Source organism: Erinaceus europaeus, chromosome 12, assembly GCF_950295315.1.
Source record: "Erinaceus europaeus chromosome 12, mEriEur2.1, whole genome shotgun sequence".
Taxonomy (NCBI): Eukaryota; Metazoa; Chordata; class Mammalia; order Eulipotyphla; family Erinaceidae; genus Erinaceus; species Erinaceus europaeus.
This window is the reverse complement of record NC_080173.1, coordinates 2,432,866-2,451,157: the sequence shown is the minus strand read 5'-3', so window position 1 is coordinate 2,451,157 and position 18,292 is coordinate 2,432,866. Positions and strand designations below refer to the sequence as shown.

The window sequence follows — 18,292 nt, the reverse complement described above, 5'->3', positions numbered from 1 at the left end:
CGGCACTTAAAGGGCCCGGAATGGGGGCGCCGTCACCGCCTCGTCCGCCCCGCGTCTGCTGAAGCCCGGCCGCCGCGCTGTGGTCGCGCCGCCCGCCGGCCGGGTGGACCACCGAGTCGGGGCCGAGTCCTCGCTATGCCGGCCCGGCGGCTGCTGCTGCTGCTGCTGCTGGCGCTGCTGCTTCCCGGACCCGGGGTGAGTGATACGGGGCGCGGGGCGCGGGGCGCGGGGCCGAGCGGCGGCCAAGGCTGCCGGCCTGTCCAGGGGCCTCGCGGGCCATTCACCGCGCTTCCCGGCCACGCAGCTCCGTGTCGCCCGGCCGCCGCGCGGGGGAGGGGCGCCCACCTGCTGCACCTCCGCGGGGACCCTCCCCCCTGCGGAACCTCCCCCTGCGGGACCCTCCCCCTGCGGGACCTCCCCCTGCGGGACCCTCCACCCTGCGGGACCCTCCACCCTGCGGGACCCTCCCCCCTGCGGGACCCTCCCCCTGCGGCACCCTCCCCCTGCGGGACCCTCCCCCCTGCGGGACCCTCCCCCTGCGGGACCCTCCCCCTGCGGGACCTCCCCCTGCGGGACCCTCCCCCCTGCGGGACCCTCCCCCCTGCGGGACCCTCCCCCCTGCGGGACCCTCCCCCCTGCGGGACCCTCCCCCTGCGGGACCTCCCCCCTGTGGGACGTCCCCCTCCCCCCTGCGGGACCCTCCCCCTGCGGCACCCTCCCCCCTGCGGAACCTCCCCCTGCGGGACCCTCCCCCTGCGGGACCTCCCCCCTGTGGGACGTCCCCCTCCCCCCTGCGGGACCCTCCCCCTGCGGCACCCTCCCCCCTGCGGGACCCTCCCCCCTGCGGGACCCTCCCTCCGGCGGGACTTCCTCCCTTCGGGACCCTCCCCCCTGCGGCACCCTCCCCCCTGCGGCACCCTCCCCCCTGCGGGACCCTCTCCCCTGCGGGACCTCCCCCTGCGGCACCCTCCCCCCTGCGGGACCCTCCCCCTGCGGGACCTCCCCCCTGTGGGACGTCCCCCTCCCCCCTGCGGCACCCTCCCCCCTGCGGGACCCTCCCCTGCAGCACCCTCCCCCCTGCAGGACCCTCCCCCCTGCGGGACCCTCCCTCCGGCGGGACTTCCTCCCTTCGGGACCCTCCCCCCTGCGGCACCCTCCCCCCTGCGGCACCCTCCCCCCTGCGGGACCCTCCCCCCTGCGGGACCTCCCCCTGCGGGACCCTCCCCCCTGCGGGAGCCTCCCCTGCGGGACCCTCCCCCCTGCGGGAGCCTCCCCCCTGCGGGAGCCTCTGCCTGGCCCTGGCCTCTGGGAAGACCATCCGGGAAGGACCCGCCGGCGGGGGTGGGGTGGGGTCAGTGTCCTGCAGGGGCGGGAACTCGGAAGCAGGACGGACGTGTAGCCACTCAAAGCTGTGGGATATTTATTTGCTTATTATCAGACGGACATGGAGAGGGGAGATAGCGACCCTGAGACACCTGCAGCCCTGCGTCAGCGCTCGCGAAGCTTTCCCCTACAGGTGGGCACCGGGGCTCGAACCCGGGGCCTTGCGTTCTGTAACGTGTGCTTAACCAGGTGCGCCCCACCCCGCCCAGAATTGGACTCCTTTTAGGACCCCATATGGGAGTGCGCTGAAGCCGCCTCAGAACTTGCGGTGCTGGCTGCTCCTCGCGGGGCTGGGGCTGGGGCTGGGGCTGGGGCTGGGGCTGGGGCTGGGGCTGGGGCTGGGGCTGGGGCTGGGGCTGGGCCTCGGACTGTCTGTGAGTCTTCCCCTGGCTCTGGCTCGCTCCTGTCTGGCTGCCAGACCCTCGTCCAGGCTGTGAGCCGTGACTCCGGCGCTGGGAAGGCCGTTTTGTGCACTGCCTTGACATTCTGGTTGGAAGAACCTTAATACTAGTGATCGGTTTTTCAGAAACGGTGTTGAAGAAGTGGATGTGGACACTGATGCCAGGCCCAGCCCGGGCCACCGTGTCCTTTATGATTCGGCAGACATGCTGCTCTGCCTGCCCGCCTGCCCGCCTGCCCGCCCGGGTCCAGGTGGAGACCTGGCAGGTGCGTGTGCGCCTGAGTGCTGCCCGTGGACTTTTTGGAAGTTACAACTCTTAGATAATGAGTTGCTGCTCTTGGTCTAAGCAGGATTTGCAGACAGATTAGGTAATAATGTGAAGGCCACCTTCAAAACTAAAACAAACAACCAAAGCAGAACACCTGTAAATACTTTCTTGCAAGTTGAAATTTCCTGCTAACTAAAAAAAAAAAAAAAAAAAAAAAAATCACTTCCACAATTAGAGTCAGGTTTTGAATTTGAATACTTTTTGGAGTGACTAGTTAAAGTCGGTTAAGTAGTCTTCCTGGCATCTATTTACAAATAACACTGTAAACAGAATGACCAAGTTGAGAATTTCATACAATCAGTGCCTAATTGTATATGATGTTCTTTGCTATTCTTCCTTCTCTCTCCTTTATCACTGGGCCTTCTCTGCTCCCTTAGGACTTTTTCAGAGAGCGGCAGAGAGAGAGATAGAGAGAGAGAGAGAGGAACCACAACACTGACATTTCTTCCAGTATTCTTTCCTAGTGCCTAGGTGCTCTCTGGTGTACCAGACCCATCTCAGAGGCAAAAATGATTTCTTCAGCTATAACGTTTACAGTCTCTTCTCTTCAGCCAGTGTTTCGGTCTTTGTGAGGGTTAGAGACAGCCCCGAGAGCTTGAGGACCGTGTAGGAGTATCATCCGAGACACAAGCCCTGGCGACTGGTAGAAATGCCCTGGCTTCTCAGTTGTTCTGATCGTTATCGCCTGCATGAGTTGTCCTCCTCGGAGACATCGAGTATTTCTAGTGAGACCGGAGGAGAGTATTTCAGTAAGCTGCTGTTATCAGGGCTGCTAATCATGAAATCAGATTGCAGTCACACACACATCCGTGCACGTACTGTTCTGACGACTGGCCTGCCCACTTGGCCGTTCTCACACACTAGTGCAGCCTCTCAGTGCAGGAGAGCAAGTGTGCGTGCTTCTCTGGAGAAGGCGCAAAGCAGAGCATCTTCCTGAGTAGAAAGCCAAGGAGGTACATGGAGGTCTCCTCATGCCCAGGTAAAATGTCGCGTCTGCAAAGGCCTCACAGTGGAAAGTTACTGACCTGGTTCTGACTTTGACTCCATTTTTAGGCTATTGAAATGACCTGAAAATATCATTAGAGAACTGTTGTTGTTGTTGTTATTGGTCATCCCTGGGTCTTCACTGCTCCAGACCAACTTTTTCAGAAAGAAAGACAAGGAGAACCACAACGTAGCACCGGCTTCCCTCAGCACAGTGGGGGCCAGGCTTGATGAACCTCAGCCATGCCTATGCCAAAGCAGGGTCACTATCCAAGTGAGCGGTGGCACCGGGTAACTGTTTCATGTTTCCTGGAAACCTCTCATTTGATGTACAACATAATATTTAGGCTGCATATCGCATATGCTTTTTAACGGTCAAGTGCTCTTCCTGAAGGGGTAGCACAGGGGAGAAAGGCTTAGTGTACCGTTGTGATGTATTCAGTTTTTATTATGCTCAGATAGCTCAGGGCCTGTAGCCTAGCAATGTGATGAGAGCGTAATGCTGCTTCAAACAGAGATGGTGACTCATAGTCTGCGAATAATAAACATGGCCGCTTGGCTGTATTTCCCAGGGGTTGGGAATTTTTTTCTGTTGTTTTTATTTTTTTAGAGTTTTTTAAAAAAATATTTATTTATTCCTTTTTGTTGCCCTTGTTTTATTGTTGTAGTTATTATTCTAGTTGTTATTGATGTCGTCGTTAGATAGGACAGAGAGAAGGGAGAAGGGAGGGGAAGATGGGGGGGAAAGAAAGACACCTGCAGACCTGCTTCACCGCCTGTGAAGCGACCCCTGTACAGGTGGGGAGATGGGGGCTTGAACCAGGATCCTTACTTTTTTTTAAAAATTATCTTTATTTATTGGTTAGAGACAGCCAGAAATTGAGAGGGGAGGGGAAGAGAGGGAGAGAGACAGAGAGACACCTGCAGCCCTGCTTTACCACTGATGAAACTTTCCCCCTGCAGGTGGGGGCCGGGAGCTTGAACCTGGGTCCTTGTGCCCTGTAACGTGTGCAGTCAACCAGGTGTGCTGCCACCTGGATGCCTGTTGTTGTTGTTGTCGTTGTTGTTGGATAGGACAGAGAGAAATGGAGAGAGGAGGGGAGACAGAGGGGGAGAGAAAGACAGACACCTGCAGACCTGCTTCACCGCCTGTGAAGCGACTCCCCTGCAGGTGGGGAGCCGGGGGCTCGAACCAGGATCCTTGCGCTGGTCCTTGTGCTTCATGTCACATGCACTACCGCCTGACTCCCCAGGGGCTTGATTTGATCACAGTGATATGTTGGCTCCACTGCGTGCCACCACCCGGCCCCCAGAGAGCCTTGAAGTCCTTTATCACTTATATGTGTTGTGTCTTTTTGCTCAGCACCCCCCCCCCGCCCCTGCCCAAAATATTTCTTAGGCTACTAGGAAAAGTTCTTTTTTTTATTTTTTTTTAATTTTAAAAAAAAATTATTTATTTATTGGGGAATTAATGTTTTACATTCAACAGTAAATACAATAGTTTGTACATGCATAACATTCCCCAGTTTCCCATTTAACAATACAACGCCCACTATGTCATTTATCGTCCTTCATGGTGTTTAATTTTTTAATTATCTTTATTTATTGGACAGAGATAGCCAGAAATCTAGAGGAATGGGGAGATAGAGAGAGAGGCAGAGAGACAGCTGCAGCCCTGCTTCACCACTTGTGAAGCTTTCCCCCTGCAGGTGGGGACTGGGGGCTTGAACCCGGGTCCTTGCACACTGTAACATGTGCGCTCAGCCAGGCGCACCACCACCCGGCCCCTAGGAAAAGTTCTGACTGTGCCATCACACCTGCCACTTCGAATAGCATTTGAGTCTCTTGGACCCAACATGGGACTGGGGTGCAGGGTAACTGACCAGGGCTGTGCTGTACAAGCCGGGCTTTGTCTAGTGATCACCCTGCAAGGTCGTGTGGGTCACTCCCAGTCTTTCCACTACTATAGGGAAAGGCTGACGCTTCATAGAGTTTGCTTCAGAAGATTTGGGAAAAATCCCTCAAAGCAGTTACATTCATGTAGAAAAGTTATAAAGCAAAAATAAGCCCAAGCCTCTATTAGAAGCTACAGGCCTGTAGCCGATAGTAGCAGCCCATCTGTTGTACTCAAACTTCAGCTCTAGTAACATATTTAATATTTGATGTTTTAAGTAGCCATTAGTCCCGAGAGGAGGAAGTAGAGAGGAGGTGTAATACAGGCTGCCGAGGCGCCTCGTCTGTCTAAGACCAGGCTGTGACTCCGAAAAGCTAATAGCCTTACTGAGAGAGGATTCACCGGGGGCTGGGCGCTGATGCATCTGGTTAAGCACAAGGGCCTAGATTCGAGCCCGGTTCCCCACCTGCGGTGAAGCAGGGCTGCAGGTGTCTGTCTTTATCTCCCTCCACCTCCCTACATCCTCATCCCCTTCAATTTCTCTCTGTTCTGCCAAGTAAATAAATAGATAAAAGGCTGCCAGGAGTGTCAGCACCAAGTCCCAGCAATAACCCTGGAGGCAAGAAAAAAAAAACCATAATTCATGCATCATGCTGTTCACTCATTAAAAGTACGAATCAACGGCTTTAGCATCACACAGGGTTATACAATCATCACTACACTCAGTTTATTTTATTTTATTATTATTTTTACCCGAGTGCCGCTCGGCTGTGGCTTATGGTGGTGTAGAGGATTAAGCCTGAGCCCTTGGAGGCAGGCAGGAAAGTCTCTTTGCATGACCGCTCTACTGTCTCCCCCACCCTACGCTTTTCTGGCCTCTGTTAACAGCCCCTAGAAGGACCTCTACCCTCATTAGCTGTCTCTGTCTCCACTAACCTCCCAGCTCCTGGCAGCCGCTGGTCTGCCTTCCGTCTCCACGGACTTGCCTGTTCTGGGCATTTCATGGAAGCTGAATCGCGCTCTGTGTGGCTGTTTGGAACTGAATCCCTGGTACCAGCATGCTGTCTCAGCCTTCACCCGTGTCGTAGCGTGTAGCGTGCTCGGTGCTTCGTGGCTTTTGCTTCTGGAACAAGGCCCACACATGGGCGATCCACGCCTCTGAAGGAACTGCCACTTTTTCGTTCCGATAGAGACACACTACAGTGCCACAGCGGCTCCCTCCCCGTGCTGGCGCTGCTGGCGCTGCTGGCGCTCCAGCCTGGCTCATGAGCTGGCGAGCCACGAGTCCTGCGGCCTGGGCCGCCTCCCCACCTCCTGCTCACCTGTGACAGATACCCCCACTCTGTTTGCTCTCAGGCCATAGCCATTCGGCTGTCTTCCCTCCCTCCCATTAGGGCGTTGCTGGGCTTCAGCGCCAGCATGACTCCCGACTGCACTGCTCCTGGTGGCCTTTCCTTCCTTTCTTAGGTGCAGTGTGAAAACCAGGAGAGAGGGACAGGGGGAGAGGGGGGGAGAGATACCGAGAGCACAGCACTGCTTCACTGCCAGTGACGCTTCTCCTTGTAGACACCCCACTATGGTAGCCCGGGCACGTCTGTGACGTGAGTGTGAGTGTGTGTGAGTGTGAGTGAGTGAGTGTGAGTGTGTGTGTGAGTGTGTGTGTGTGTGTGTGTGAGTGTGTGAGTGAGTGTGTGTATGAGTGTGTGAGTGTGAGTGTGTGTATGAGTGTGTGAGTGTGAGTGTGTGTGAGTGTGAGTGTGTGTGTGTGAGGTGTGAGTGTATGTGTGTGAGTGTCTATGTGAGTGTGTGTGAGTGTGTGAGTGAGTGTGTGTGTGTGAGTGTGTGTGTGAGTGTGAGTGAGTGTGTGTGTGTGAGTGTGTGTGAGTGTGAGTGAGTGTGTGTGTGTGAGTGTGTTGTGTGTGTGTGAGTGTGTGTGTGAGTGTGTGTGTGTGTGAGTGTGTGAGTGTGTGTGTGAGTGTGTGTGTGTGTGAGTGTGTGAGTGAGTGTGTGTGTGAGTGTGTGTGAGTGAGTGTGTGTGTGAGTGTGTGTGTGTGAGTGTGTGTGAGTGTGTGTGAGTGTGAGTGTGAGTGTGTGTGTGTGAGTGTGTGCGAGTGTGTGTGTGTGAGTGTGTGTGTGTGTGAGTGTGTGTTGTGTGTGAGTGTGTGTGAGTGTGTGTGAGTGTGAGTGAGTGTGTGTGAGTGTGAGTGTGTGTGTGAGTGTGTGTGTGAGTGTGTGTGTGAGTGTGAGTGTGTGTGTGTGTGTGTGTGTGTGTGAGTGTGTGTGAGTGTGTGTGTGTGAGTGTGTGTGTGTGAGAGTGTGTGTGAGTGAGTGTGTGTGTGAGTGTGTGTGTGAGTGTGTGTGTGTGTGAGTGTGTGTGTGTGAGTGTGTGTGAGTGTGTGTGTGAGTGTGTGTGTGTGTGAGTGTGTGTGAGTGAGTGTGTGTGTGAGTGTGTGTGTGAGTGTGTGTATGTGAGTGTGAGTGTGTATGTGTGTGAGTGTGTGTGTGAGTGTGTGTGAGTGTGTGTGTGTGTGTGTGTGTTCTGTGGTCACCTGCTAGCCTCTGCTTGACTCTTAGAAATAGTGCTGCTCTGAATGTTTGCCTACACATTTTCAGTTTTTGATGAGAGACAGGCGGGGGTGGGGGAAGACAGACAGACAGACAGACAGACAGACAGACAGACAGACAGACAGACGCGCAGAAGGGAGCTTCCCTCAGTGTGACGGCGGCTGGACTTGGAGCCGGGCGCACGCTCAGCAGAGCGGCACACAGGCCGGCTGAGCTCCCTCTCCAGCAGTGTGCGCATTTGGGAACGGCCGTGTGTCTAAGTTTTTCTCAGTCGTCTAGGAGTGGGACTTTACAGCCACCCTGAAAACTGCTTAGCCTTTTGCGAAGCCGTGGGCTGTTCTCAGAGCGGCTGTGCCCGCAGATGCTCCCGTCTGCAGGCCGCTGTCTGGGCGCCACACTCCTGTGGCAGGCAAGCACACTGCCATCTGCCTTCTCGATTATAGTCTCAGTGGGCGTGAAGCGGGACTCATACTTTGGTTTGCGTTTTCCTTATGACTAACCTACTAATATTTTGGTTCACGTATTTTTTTTTTCTGTGTATATATTTGCATAGACAACATTTTTCTTCCCTAAACTGGAAGAAATATAGAAGTATATCATAGAAATATATAGGAATAAATATAGACATCTGTGTCATCAAATTTATTTCTGCAGTTTATTCTTACTGACTACATAATATTTTCTGAATGAACGAACTATAATTTGACCCTCCAACCACTTATATACTAAGGTTGATTTTTTAAAATTTCTTTATTGGGGAATTAATGTTTTACATTCAACAGTAAATACAATAGTTTGTACATGTATAACATTTCTCAGTTTTCCAAATAACAATATAACCGCCACTAGGTCCTCTGTCATCCTTCTTGGATCTGTATTCTCCCCACCCACCCACCCACCCCAGAGTCTTAGGTGCAATACACCAACTCCAGTTCAGGTTCTACTTGTGTTTTCTCTTAATGATCTTGTTTTTCAACTTCTGCCTGAGAGTGAGATCATCCCATATTCATCCTTCTGTTTCTCTTAACATGAATTTTTCAAGGTCCATCCAAGATCGGCTGAAAACGGTGAAGTCACCATTTTTTACAGCTGAGTAGTATTCCATTGTGTATATAGACCACAACTTGCTCAGCCACTCATCTGTGGTTGGACACCTGGGTTGCTTCCAGGTTTTGGCTATTACAAATTGTGCTGCTAAGAACATGTGTGTACACAGATCTTTTTGGATGGGTGTGTTGGGTTCCTTAGGATACATCCCCAGGAGAGGAATTGCAGGATCCTAGGGTAGGTCCATTTCTAGCACTAAGGTTGATTTTAATCTTCATTGCTCAGATTTAAGCCTTTGTGTTGTTTATCTATGTCTTTTTTTTTTGCCTCCAGGGTTATTGTTGGGGCTTGGTGCCTGTACCACGAATCCACTGCTCCTGGAGACTTTTAAAAAATATATTTATTTATTTATTTAGTTAGTTTTCCTTTTGTTGCCCTTGTTTTTTTTTTATTGTTGTTGTAGTTATTATTGCTGTTATTGATGTCGTCGTTGTTTGATAGGACTGAGGGGAATGCAGAGAGGAGGGGAAGACAGAGGAGGAGAGAAAGACAGACACCTGCAGACCTGCTTCACCGCCTGTGAAGTGGGGAGCGTGGGGGCGGGGGCTCGAACCGGGACCCTTACGCCTGTCCTTGGCTTTGTATCATGCGCGCTTAACCTGCTGCATGACTGCCCGACGCCCTCTAAGTGTCTTACTTGCTTAATTATTGGGATAAGTTTCTGGGCCTGGAATTTGCTGATAGAATGGACTTTATAACCCCTAGCCACTGCCCCCAAGCAGTAGTAGGTATTTTAAAAAACACAAACTAACCTTGAATTAGTTTCATTTCATTTTTTCCAAGAAGATTTTATTGGCCTTTGTGAATAGAGAGAGAATCCGCAACAGAGCTCAACTCTAGATGTCACAGGCCAGGAACTGAATCGGGGGCTTTGGGTACCAAGTTGTGCGTTGACGCTCCCTCTCCAGCCATGACGGCCACTTTTTAATTCAGTCATTCATCTTCTCCACCAGAGTTATCGCTGGGCTCAGTGCTAGCACGATGAACCCACCATTCCTGTGGGCCTTTTTCCCCCTTCTCTTTCTTTCTTTCTTTCTTTCTTTCTTTCTTTCTTTCTTTCTTTCTTTCTTTTATTGTTATTTTTTTAATTGGGGAATGAATGTTTTACATTCAACAGGAAGTACAATAGTTCGTACATGCATAACACTGCCCAGTTTCCCATATAACAATACAACCCCCACCCCCTTCTTTTTCTTTTTCTTTAATAGGACAGAAGGAAACTGAGAGGAGAGAGATAGAAAGGAAGAGAGACAGAGAGACACCTACAGCACTTGGCATCACCACTCATGAAGCTCCCCCTCCAAGCTCCGTAGGGAGTGGGGGTCTTGAACCCAGGTCCTTTCACACTGTAATGTGTGTGCTTAGCCAGGTGCGCCACTGCCCGCCCATGACGGCCATTTTTAAGTAAGCTGTTTTCCTTTTAGCAGTGTGGCTGTTAGGTCAGGTGAAATAGCATGTTTAAATGTGGTTTTATTTGATTATGAAGATATTATGATGAGGACAAGAGTAGACAGCATAATGGTTATGCAAAGAGACTCTCATGCCTGAGGCTCCAAAGTCCCAGATTCAATTCCCTGTATCTCCATATGCCAGCGCTGAGCAGGGCTCTGATAAAAAAAAAAGTCACGATGAGGACAGGCTCCTGACACTACCATAGTCGCAGGCATAGAAGCCACGGAGCACACGCCTGATTCTGAGTTTTAAGTCACTTCAGTGCTTCCAGATCAACTTGCTGGCAGTTGTGGCTGCCCCATGAGCACTCTGAAATAACTCGGGGGTTCTGAGTTTGCTTTTGAATGTTTCCTGCTTCTTACAGACAAGGCTCTTTTTTTTTTTCTTTCTATTATTTATTTATTTCCTTTTGTTGCCCTTGTTGTTTTATGTTGTCGTTATTATTGTTGTTATTGATGTTGTTGTTGGGGAAGACAGAGGGGGAGAGAAAGACAGATACCTGCAAACCTGCTTCACAGCTTGTGAAGTGACCCTCTTGCCAGTGGGGAGCCAGGGGGCTTGAATCGGGATCCTTACGCCGGTCCCTGCTCTTCAAGCCATGTGAGCTTAACCGCCCAACTCCCTTTTCTATTCTTTTAAACCAGAGCCCTGTTCAGCTCTGGCTTATGGTGGTGCAGGGGATTGAACTTGGGACTTTGGAGCCTCAGGCATGAGAGTCTGTTTGCATAACCGTTATGCTATTTACCCTCCGCCCACAGACAAGGTTCTATGTTGTTGGCTGTGAGGCTGTTTTAGACTTTTGCTTCAAGGCCAACAGTTGACTCATCTGACAAGAGTGCAGACTCTCCCAAGGACTGGGTTTGAGCTCTGACATCATCAGGTAGGGGGGCTGGTGTCTATCCCCCCTTCAGTCTCTCTATCTCGACGAAAAACTGACCAATTGTAGTGAACTCACACACACACAAGACCCAGGCTCCACAAAAACAAATAAAGGCCACCAAAAAAAAAAAAAAAAAATCCACAAAAGCAACTATTTCCTCTTAAGCTGCTTGCCATTACATAATTTAAAACATTTCTCAGTTCTCCCGGCCAGTGTCTGATATAACTTTCCATGCTTGACAAGAAGTCTTCATTTACACTGATAGTGCTCGGTTTGATTGTGCAGTCTGCTGAGGATGCTTGGATTTCATTGCTCTTAAAAGTCCGCTGAAGACGCCCAGGAAGTAGCATGGTGGCTATGCAGACGATGCTCATTCCTGAGGCTCTGCCATCCCAGGTAACCCCCAGAACTGAGCAGTGTTCTGGTCAAAAAACAAAACGAACAAAAAAACTCAATTAGGGCTGAGGAGACAGCATAATGGTTCTGCAGAAGACTCTCATGCCGAGGGTCTAAGGTCCCAGGTTCAATCCCCTACACCACCACAAGTTCTTGTTTCTGTGTGTGGGTGTGTCTGCCTTTCTTTCTCATTAAAAGATAAATAAAAGGGACTAGGTGGTGGTGCACCTGGTTGAGCACACATTACAGTGTGTAAGGACCCGGGCTCAAGCTCCTGGTCCTTACCTGCGGGGGGTAGGGGGCTTCATCACTGGTGAAGCGGTGTCCCAGGTGTCTTTCTAGCTTTCCCCTCTTTCTCCCCTTCCCAAGTCCATCCTTCCTTCCTTCCTTCCTTTTTTTTTTTTTTTTTTTTTTACTAGAGCCCTGCTCAGCTCAGCTCAGCTCAGCTCTGGCTTATGGTGGTGCAGAGGATTGAACCTGGGACTTTGGAGCCTCAAGCATGGGAGTCTCTTACCATTATGCTATCTACCCTCCCCCACCCCTCCCAAGAATCTCCATTTTTTTTTTTCCTCCTCCAGGGTTATTGCTGGGCTCGGTGCCTGCACCATGAATCCACCGCTCCTGGAGGCCATTTTTTTTCCCCCTTTTGTTGCCCTTGTAGCTTCGTTGTGGTTATTATTATTGCCCTTGTTGACGCAATTCGTTGTTGGATAGGACAGAGAGAAATGGAGAGAGGAGGGGAAGACAGAGAGGGGGAGAGAAAGACAGACACCTGCAGACCTGCTTCACCGCCTGTGAAGCGACTCCCCTGCAGGTGGGGAGCCGGGGGCTCGAACTGGGATCCTTACGCCGGTCCCTGCGCTTTGCGCCACCTGTGCTTAACCCACTGCACTACCACCCGACCCCCCAGAATCTCCATTTTTATTTAATTTTCAGTGAAAGAGAGAGAGACCAGAGCAACTGTTTAGCATTGTTGTACGGTAGTGCCGAGGACCAAGCCTGGGAAATCAGAGCCTCAGGCATGAAACTCTCTTGCATGATTATTATGCCTTCTCCCCAGCCCCTCCCAAGAATCTCTCAGGAAGAATGACTTTCCTAGAGAGGTGGAGATTAAGAGGGTTCTCAACCCAAGTTACCATTTAAGCTCATTACTTTGCTTAAGGGCTAATAATATCCACACAGGTGCAAGCTTTTCTCAGTAAGGTCTCTCCCAGTGATGCTTCTGAAATAGCAAACTGAAAGTTTATGTCTTGAAGGCTCTAAGCAGAGCAGCTTTTATCCTGTTATCAGTCTTGGGCAAGAGACCTTGAAACTAGGGTTGCCTGAGTGTCAGGCTGGACCTGGGGATTTGCCTTTGCAGAGACAGATGCAAAGTGAGCACAGACCTTGCCATGCCACCTCCCGAGCATTCTGGCGCTGACAGGGGCTGGGTTTGTGGTGACAGGCGAGAGTGGTCTTGGCCCTTGGGCCCCAGTGAAGGAGGGTCTTGGCTGTGTCTCGGGAGTATGTAATGAGGCACAGGGAGGCTTAGCCTGCTGGGGGTAGAGAGAGATGGCTCCCCCCCCTTTTTAAAAAAAGTTTTACTTATTTATTTATTTTCCCTTTTGTTACCCTTGTTGTTTAACATTGTTGTGGTTATTGATGTCATTGTTGGATAGGACAGAGAGAAATGGAGAGAGCAGGGGAAGACAGATAGGGGGAGAGAAAGACAGACACCTGCAGACCTGCTGCACTGCTTTGCGAAGTGACTCCCCTACAGATGGGGAGCCGGGGGCTCGAACCGGGATCCTTAAGCCGGTCCTTGTGCTCTGCGCCACGTGCGCTTAACCCGCTGCACCACCGCCCGACTCCCTGCTCCCCCCTTTTTTCCTGGTTTGTGCAAGAGTGCAGAGGCCTCTGTCTGCCTGACCTCGGTGTCCTGCGGCGTCTTGCGGCGCTGAGCTCGGAGCTGGCCATACCCAGTGCGGCGGGTCAGCGTGAACTGCACTCCTGGTTAAGGCTTGCTGAGGCCAATAAACAAAGCAGCTGGTTTACGATGGCAAATGGGCCGTAGATTTTTTTTTTTTTTGAATGGGAAGGAAGATGTTCTTTAGCTACGATCTGTGTTCTGTAGTGGGTCTTAGCAGTAGTGTCACTCTAGGGGGGCCGGCCGGGCCTCCAGGAGACTTGCCTGCGTGGACATGGCCTCAGTCACGGCCGTGATAGACCCTCCCTCAGGATGAGATTCCTTTTCTGTTGCCGCACCCCATGAGATAAATGGTGTGTGATTATTCCAAATCAGCCTCACTTTTCCCTCAGCATGATATTTCACTGTTAAAAAATGAACCTTGATCCAGTGTCCTCTTATGTATTAATCATGATTTCCTGGTTAGTAGATAATTTATAATTATAATTCAGAACCGCCTCTTTCTCCGGTGGGCTACCCTCCCCCACCCCCCACAGTTCAGATGAGGGAATAACTGTTTGGGCTACCAGTGTATTTGTCATGGAAATCAAATTAAAAACATCTTCTGAGTCAACTCTGCAGTGTCAGATGCCTAGAGGCCCACCTTGTGCTTGATCCTTACTTGGTCAGAGGAGTTTGTCGGCCAAATTTAGTCAGGTCACCCACGACCCCTGAGGCCCCCAGGAGGGAGAACCCGCCTCTGCGGAGGGCACCGGCACCGAGGACATTGCCAGCTGAGGCTGAGGTGCTTTCACAGCTCCAGCCTGGAGCCAGTCACCTGGAGGCAGCCCTCCGGGAAGCTTTGGGAAAGCCTGCAAAGTCAGGTCTCTGGGAGTGGAGGGAAGGCTAGCAGCCTCTCTTTAAAAAGAAATGAAGGCACAGGACTGTTGTTTTTGCTGGGTTATGTTGTTTTCACCGGGCTGGCTTCACGGGCGGGTAACAGACGACCAGGGACTTATGGTTGAGCTGTAGGCAGTATTTCTTTATTCATGCAGGACGCAGCACAATCTAAACCGAGCTAAGTTAAACTCAAAGTACAGTACAGTAAAACTCACAATGCTGTCTTTATATATACTTGCCAAGTAAGGTGGAAACAGGATGTGACATAGAGAGGATGGAGAGAAAAGTGACTGGTGAAAATCAGGGTGTGATAAAGAAGGGATCAGGGTGTGACAAGGAGGGGGGTGGAGCAAAAACATATCATGAAACTGGGGATTGAACCAATGCCCTGGAGGGAGGTGCTTGTTAACAGCGGTTATGTAAATAAAATAGTGTTAAGCAGGGGGGATTTAAACCAAATGAAACAGAAGGGGTCTCATGCATACCAACAATTCCCCCTTTCTTTTTAACTAATGGCCATTATGGGGTGAACAGAAACGTATATCGTACAGGCGTTTTCAAAAGAACTGGCATATAACATGGAAAACAAAATAGGCGAGCAGCAATAACCAGTGTGATGTCAAGTGGAGCTTTTCTTGCCTCAAAGGGCAAGGCCTAGCAGGCGAAAGGGCATTTCTTGCCTCTGGGAATGCTTCATGCCTCTGGGGGCATCTCTTGCCTCAAAGGGCATTTCTTGCCTCTGGGAATGCTTCATGCCTCTGGGGGCATCTCTTGCCTCAAAGGGCGTTTCCTGCCTCTGTGGGCATCTCTTGCCTCTTGGGGCGCTTCATGCCTCTGTGGGCATAACCTAATAAGGAGGGGGAGCTTTCTGCCTCTGGGACAGAGCCTGCAGGCGAGGGGACATGGTCTATAAAGTTTCAAGGCAACTGGCTGAAGTTAGTCTTTGAGAAACACAGCAGTGTGTACCAGTAAGTCCGATGGAGGTGTCAGTCCAAAGTAGCTGACCACAGAAGAAAATGCCAAGGGATGAAACGCTGTATGTCTGTCTCGATGGGGAATGTCGGCCACCTGAATTCTGCTTTTCTGTAGAGAGTGATCTTTGGAGTCTGTGAATCTGTTTCTTCAGGTCGTGCCAGGTCTCATCATTGGTTTTCGGGGGCGATGTCAGAGAACCGGATCCAAATGGATTTCCAGGAATTCCATTTGAGTAGATGCTTTTTCATGTGAAGACTTTGACAGCTGAAATTCACTTACTTGTTGAACAAAACTTGTAGCAGATTAGAAGTTTACTATAATTGATAACTCTATTATAATTGGAAGTCCTTTCTAGTATGATTTTAAGGTTGTTTAAACAGTTTAAACTCAATAAAATGTGGAAAGGTAAACAGAAGAACCACGGTTAAAAGCCTCAGGCATGAGAATAATTAACATAATCATTGCACTATCTGCCCCACCCATAACTCATACAGTTTTCAGGATTAAACGTTTCAGAATCATGTCAAGATGTAAAAGAGAAATCAAAGGAGGGAAAAAACAATTTTTGAATTGTTTCTGGATGTCTCTAGAAATCATGGCTGCGTCCAGCATTTTTTTTTAAGTCAATGTCAAACAAAAATTCAGTCATTCAAATCATTCTCTTATGAAACGCAACTTGAACCAGATTATCAAGATCTCACCATGTAGGATTAAGAATCCCCGGAGGGCGTCCTAGTTCAAAAAGCTCCTCGAAATTCCATTTAGGGTGCTTCGGACTGTTCCTGCTGGATTGCTTCAGGCACCCATTTTTAAAAGTGTCTTTCCATCGAAGAAAGAATCCAATCAGGAGAGTAGAACTAACCACATGTCTCCATACTTGGGAACTGCCAGGGTACTCGAGAATGCTCTTCAAATTAGAGTAGTCCTTCTCCACGGGAAACATTCGAGAAGAAGTCCAGAAAGTCCCAGGGGAAATCCCCATGCATATCCCAAGGTCTACGATCACAGTCATAAAGAACCAAACTGTGGCCCGGAGCAAAATGTAGTCCTTTTCCTCAGAAAACATGGGAGAGGGAATCCAGAAAGTCCAAGGAGAAATCTCCGTGCATCTCCCAAGCTCTATGATCCCGGTCATAAGAAACCAAAGTTCCCGCTCAGGGAACCGAAATGTGGCCCAGAGTAAAATGTTCCAGAGACAGAGTAACTGTCTCATGATGAAACAGTAGAGGCTTTGGCAAACCTCTCCATAAGTAGAAAGGCAACCCATGGTGGATGGGTAGCCAAGTTTACTTATCTGGACGATGGGTGGGTAGGGTCCCACGTTGATGCCGGTCCATGTTTCAGGGCTTATTTCAGTCCCAGTTCGGGCACCATATGTTGTTTTTGCTGGGTTATGTTGTTTTCACCGGGCTGGCTTCACGGGCGGGTAACAGACGACCAGGGACTTATGGTTGAGCTGTAGGCAGTATTTCTTTATTCATGCAGGACGCAGCACAATCTAAACCGAGCTAAGTTAAACTCAAAGTACAGTACAGTAAAACTCACAATGCTGTCTTTATATATACTTGCCAAGTAAGGTGGAAACAGGATGTGACATAGAGAGGATGGAGAGAAAAGTGACTGGTGAAAATCAGGGTGTGATAAAGAAGGGATCAGGGTATGACAAGGAGGGGGGTGGAGCAAAAACATATCATGAAACTGGGGATTGAACCAATGCCCTGGAGGGAGGTGCTTGTTAACAGCGGTTATGTAAATAAAATAGTGTTAAGCAGGGGGGATTTAAACCAAATGAAACAGAAGGGGTCTCATGCATACCAACACAGGACCAGAGAGTTGATAGGTTTATTCTGCAGAGAATCTAGGATTGACACACTCTGCCAGTGAGTGGCAAACTGGATATAGAGTAACCTAGCGTTATATTATGTTTTATTCCTAATTACCCCAGTTGTTTTTTTTTTTTTTTTTTTAACAGCATTGCTCAGCTGTGGCTTATGGTGGCGGGAGGGATTGAAACTGGGACTTTAGAGCCTCGGGCTTGAGAGTCTGTTTGCAGAACCACATGCTCATCCCAGCAAGTAATTCCAGATAGATGTCTATTTTTTGTTTGAGCACTAACTGTTCAAGTTGCCTTAAAAGACTGATCTTTGTACTGTCGAATATAAAACATTAATTCCCCAATAAAGAAATTTTAAAAAGACTGATCTTTGACTGATAACTGATTTTATATTTTAGTGTATTTAGTTATTAAATAAGAAGATACTTAGAGTCAAAGTTATACTGGGTAGGGGTAGATAGCATAATGGTTATGCAAAGAGACTCTCATGCCTGAGGCTCCGAAGTCCCAGGTTCAATCCCCTGCACCACCATAAGCCAGAGCTGAGTAGTGCTCTGGTAAAAAAATAAACAAATGAAAAAAGTTATACTTACACGTATTATTCTTGCCTTCTCCAGTAACTAAAAAGATTAGAAAGAATAGAGTCTTCCAGGTTCCTTCACAGTATCCTAGTGCGTTTTTTTCCTCCAGGTAATTGCTGGGCTCTGTGCCTGCACTGTGAATCCACTGCTCCTGGTGGCCATCTTTTCCTTAAAAAATTTTTTTCTTTTTTTTATTTCTGTTGTTGTTGGACAGGACAGAGAGAAATGGAGAGAGGAGGGGTAGACAGAGAGGGGGAGAGAAAGACAGACACCTGCAGACCTGCTTCACCGCCTAGGAAGCGACTCCCCTGCAGGAGGGGAGCCAGGGGCCTGAACCGGGATCCTTGCACTTTGTACTATGTGCGCTTAACCGGTGTGCTACTGCCTGGCCCCCTATTCCTGCAGTTTTAATGAGTCTTTTGTAGCCAGAGAGCGGTAGCTAAGCGGGACTTTGTGGGAGGAGTTACACTGCATCCCTACAGTGTGGGCATGTGGCATATGGACAGACAGGAGCCCTCCACTGGGGAGAGGGCGTGGGAGCAAGTCCTGGGAGACCGGGCCATCTTCCCTGATCACGGGAGAGCTGGAGGGTGGGCTGCAGCAGCCTCGTGGCCCAAAAGGGTTTGCGGCTGCAGAAGGCAGGGATGACGCGACTTGGCCCAGCAACCGGATTGCCTCAGATGTGACTCAGTGAAGTCTGTCCACTAACCCTGACTCCTGAGTTTAGA

At 50.2% G+C, this 18,292-nt stretch overlaps 1 protein-coding gene across 1 annotated transcript in view; it reads left to right on the top strand.

Moving 5' to 3' along the window:
* Positions 1–18,292, top strand: part of ERN1 (endoplasmic reticulum to nucleus signaling 1) — an 89,567-nt gene continuing 71,275 nt past the window's right edge. The window contains exon 1 of the mRNA XM_007527695.3: positions 1–195. Within this exon, the coding sequence (XP_007527757.2) occupies positions 136–195 (60 nt within the window). The 5' untranslated portion in view covers positions 1–135. The remainder of the gene's footprint in view (positions 196–18,292) is intronic.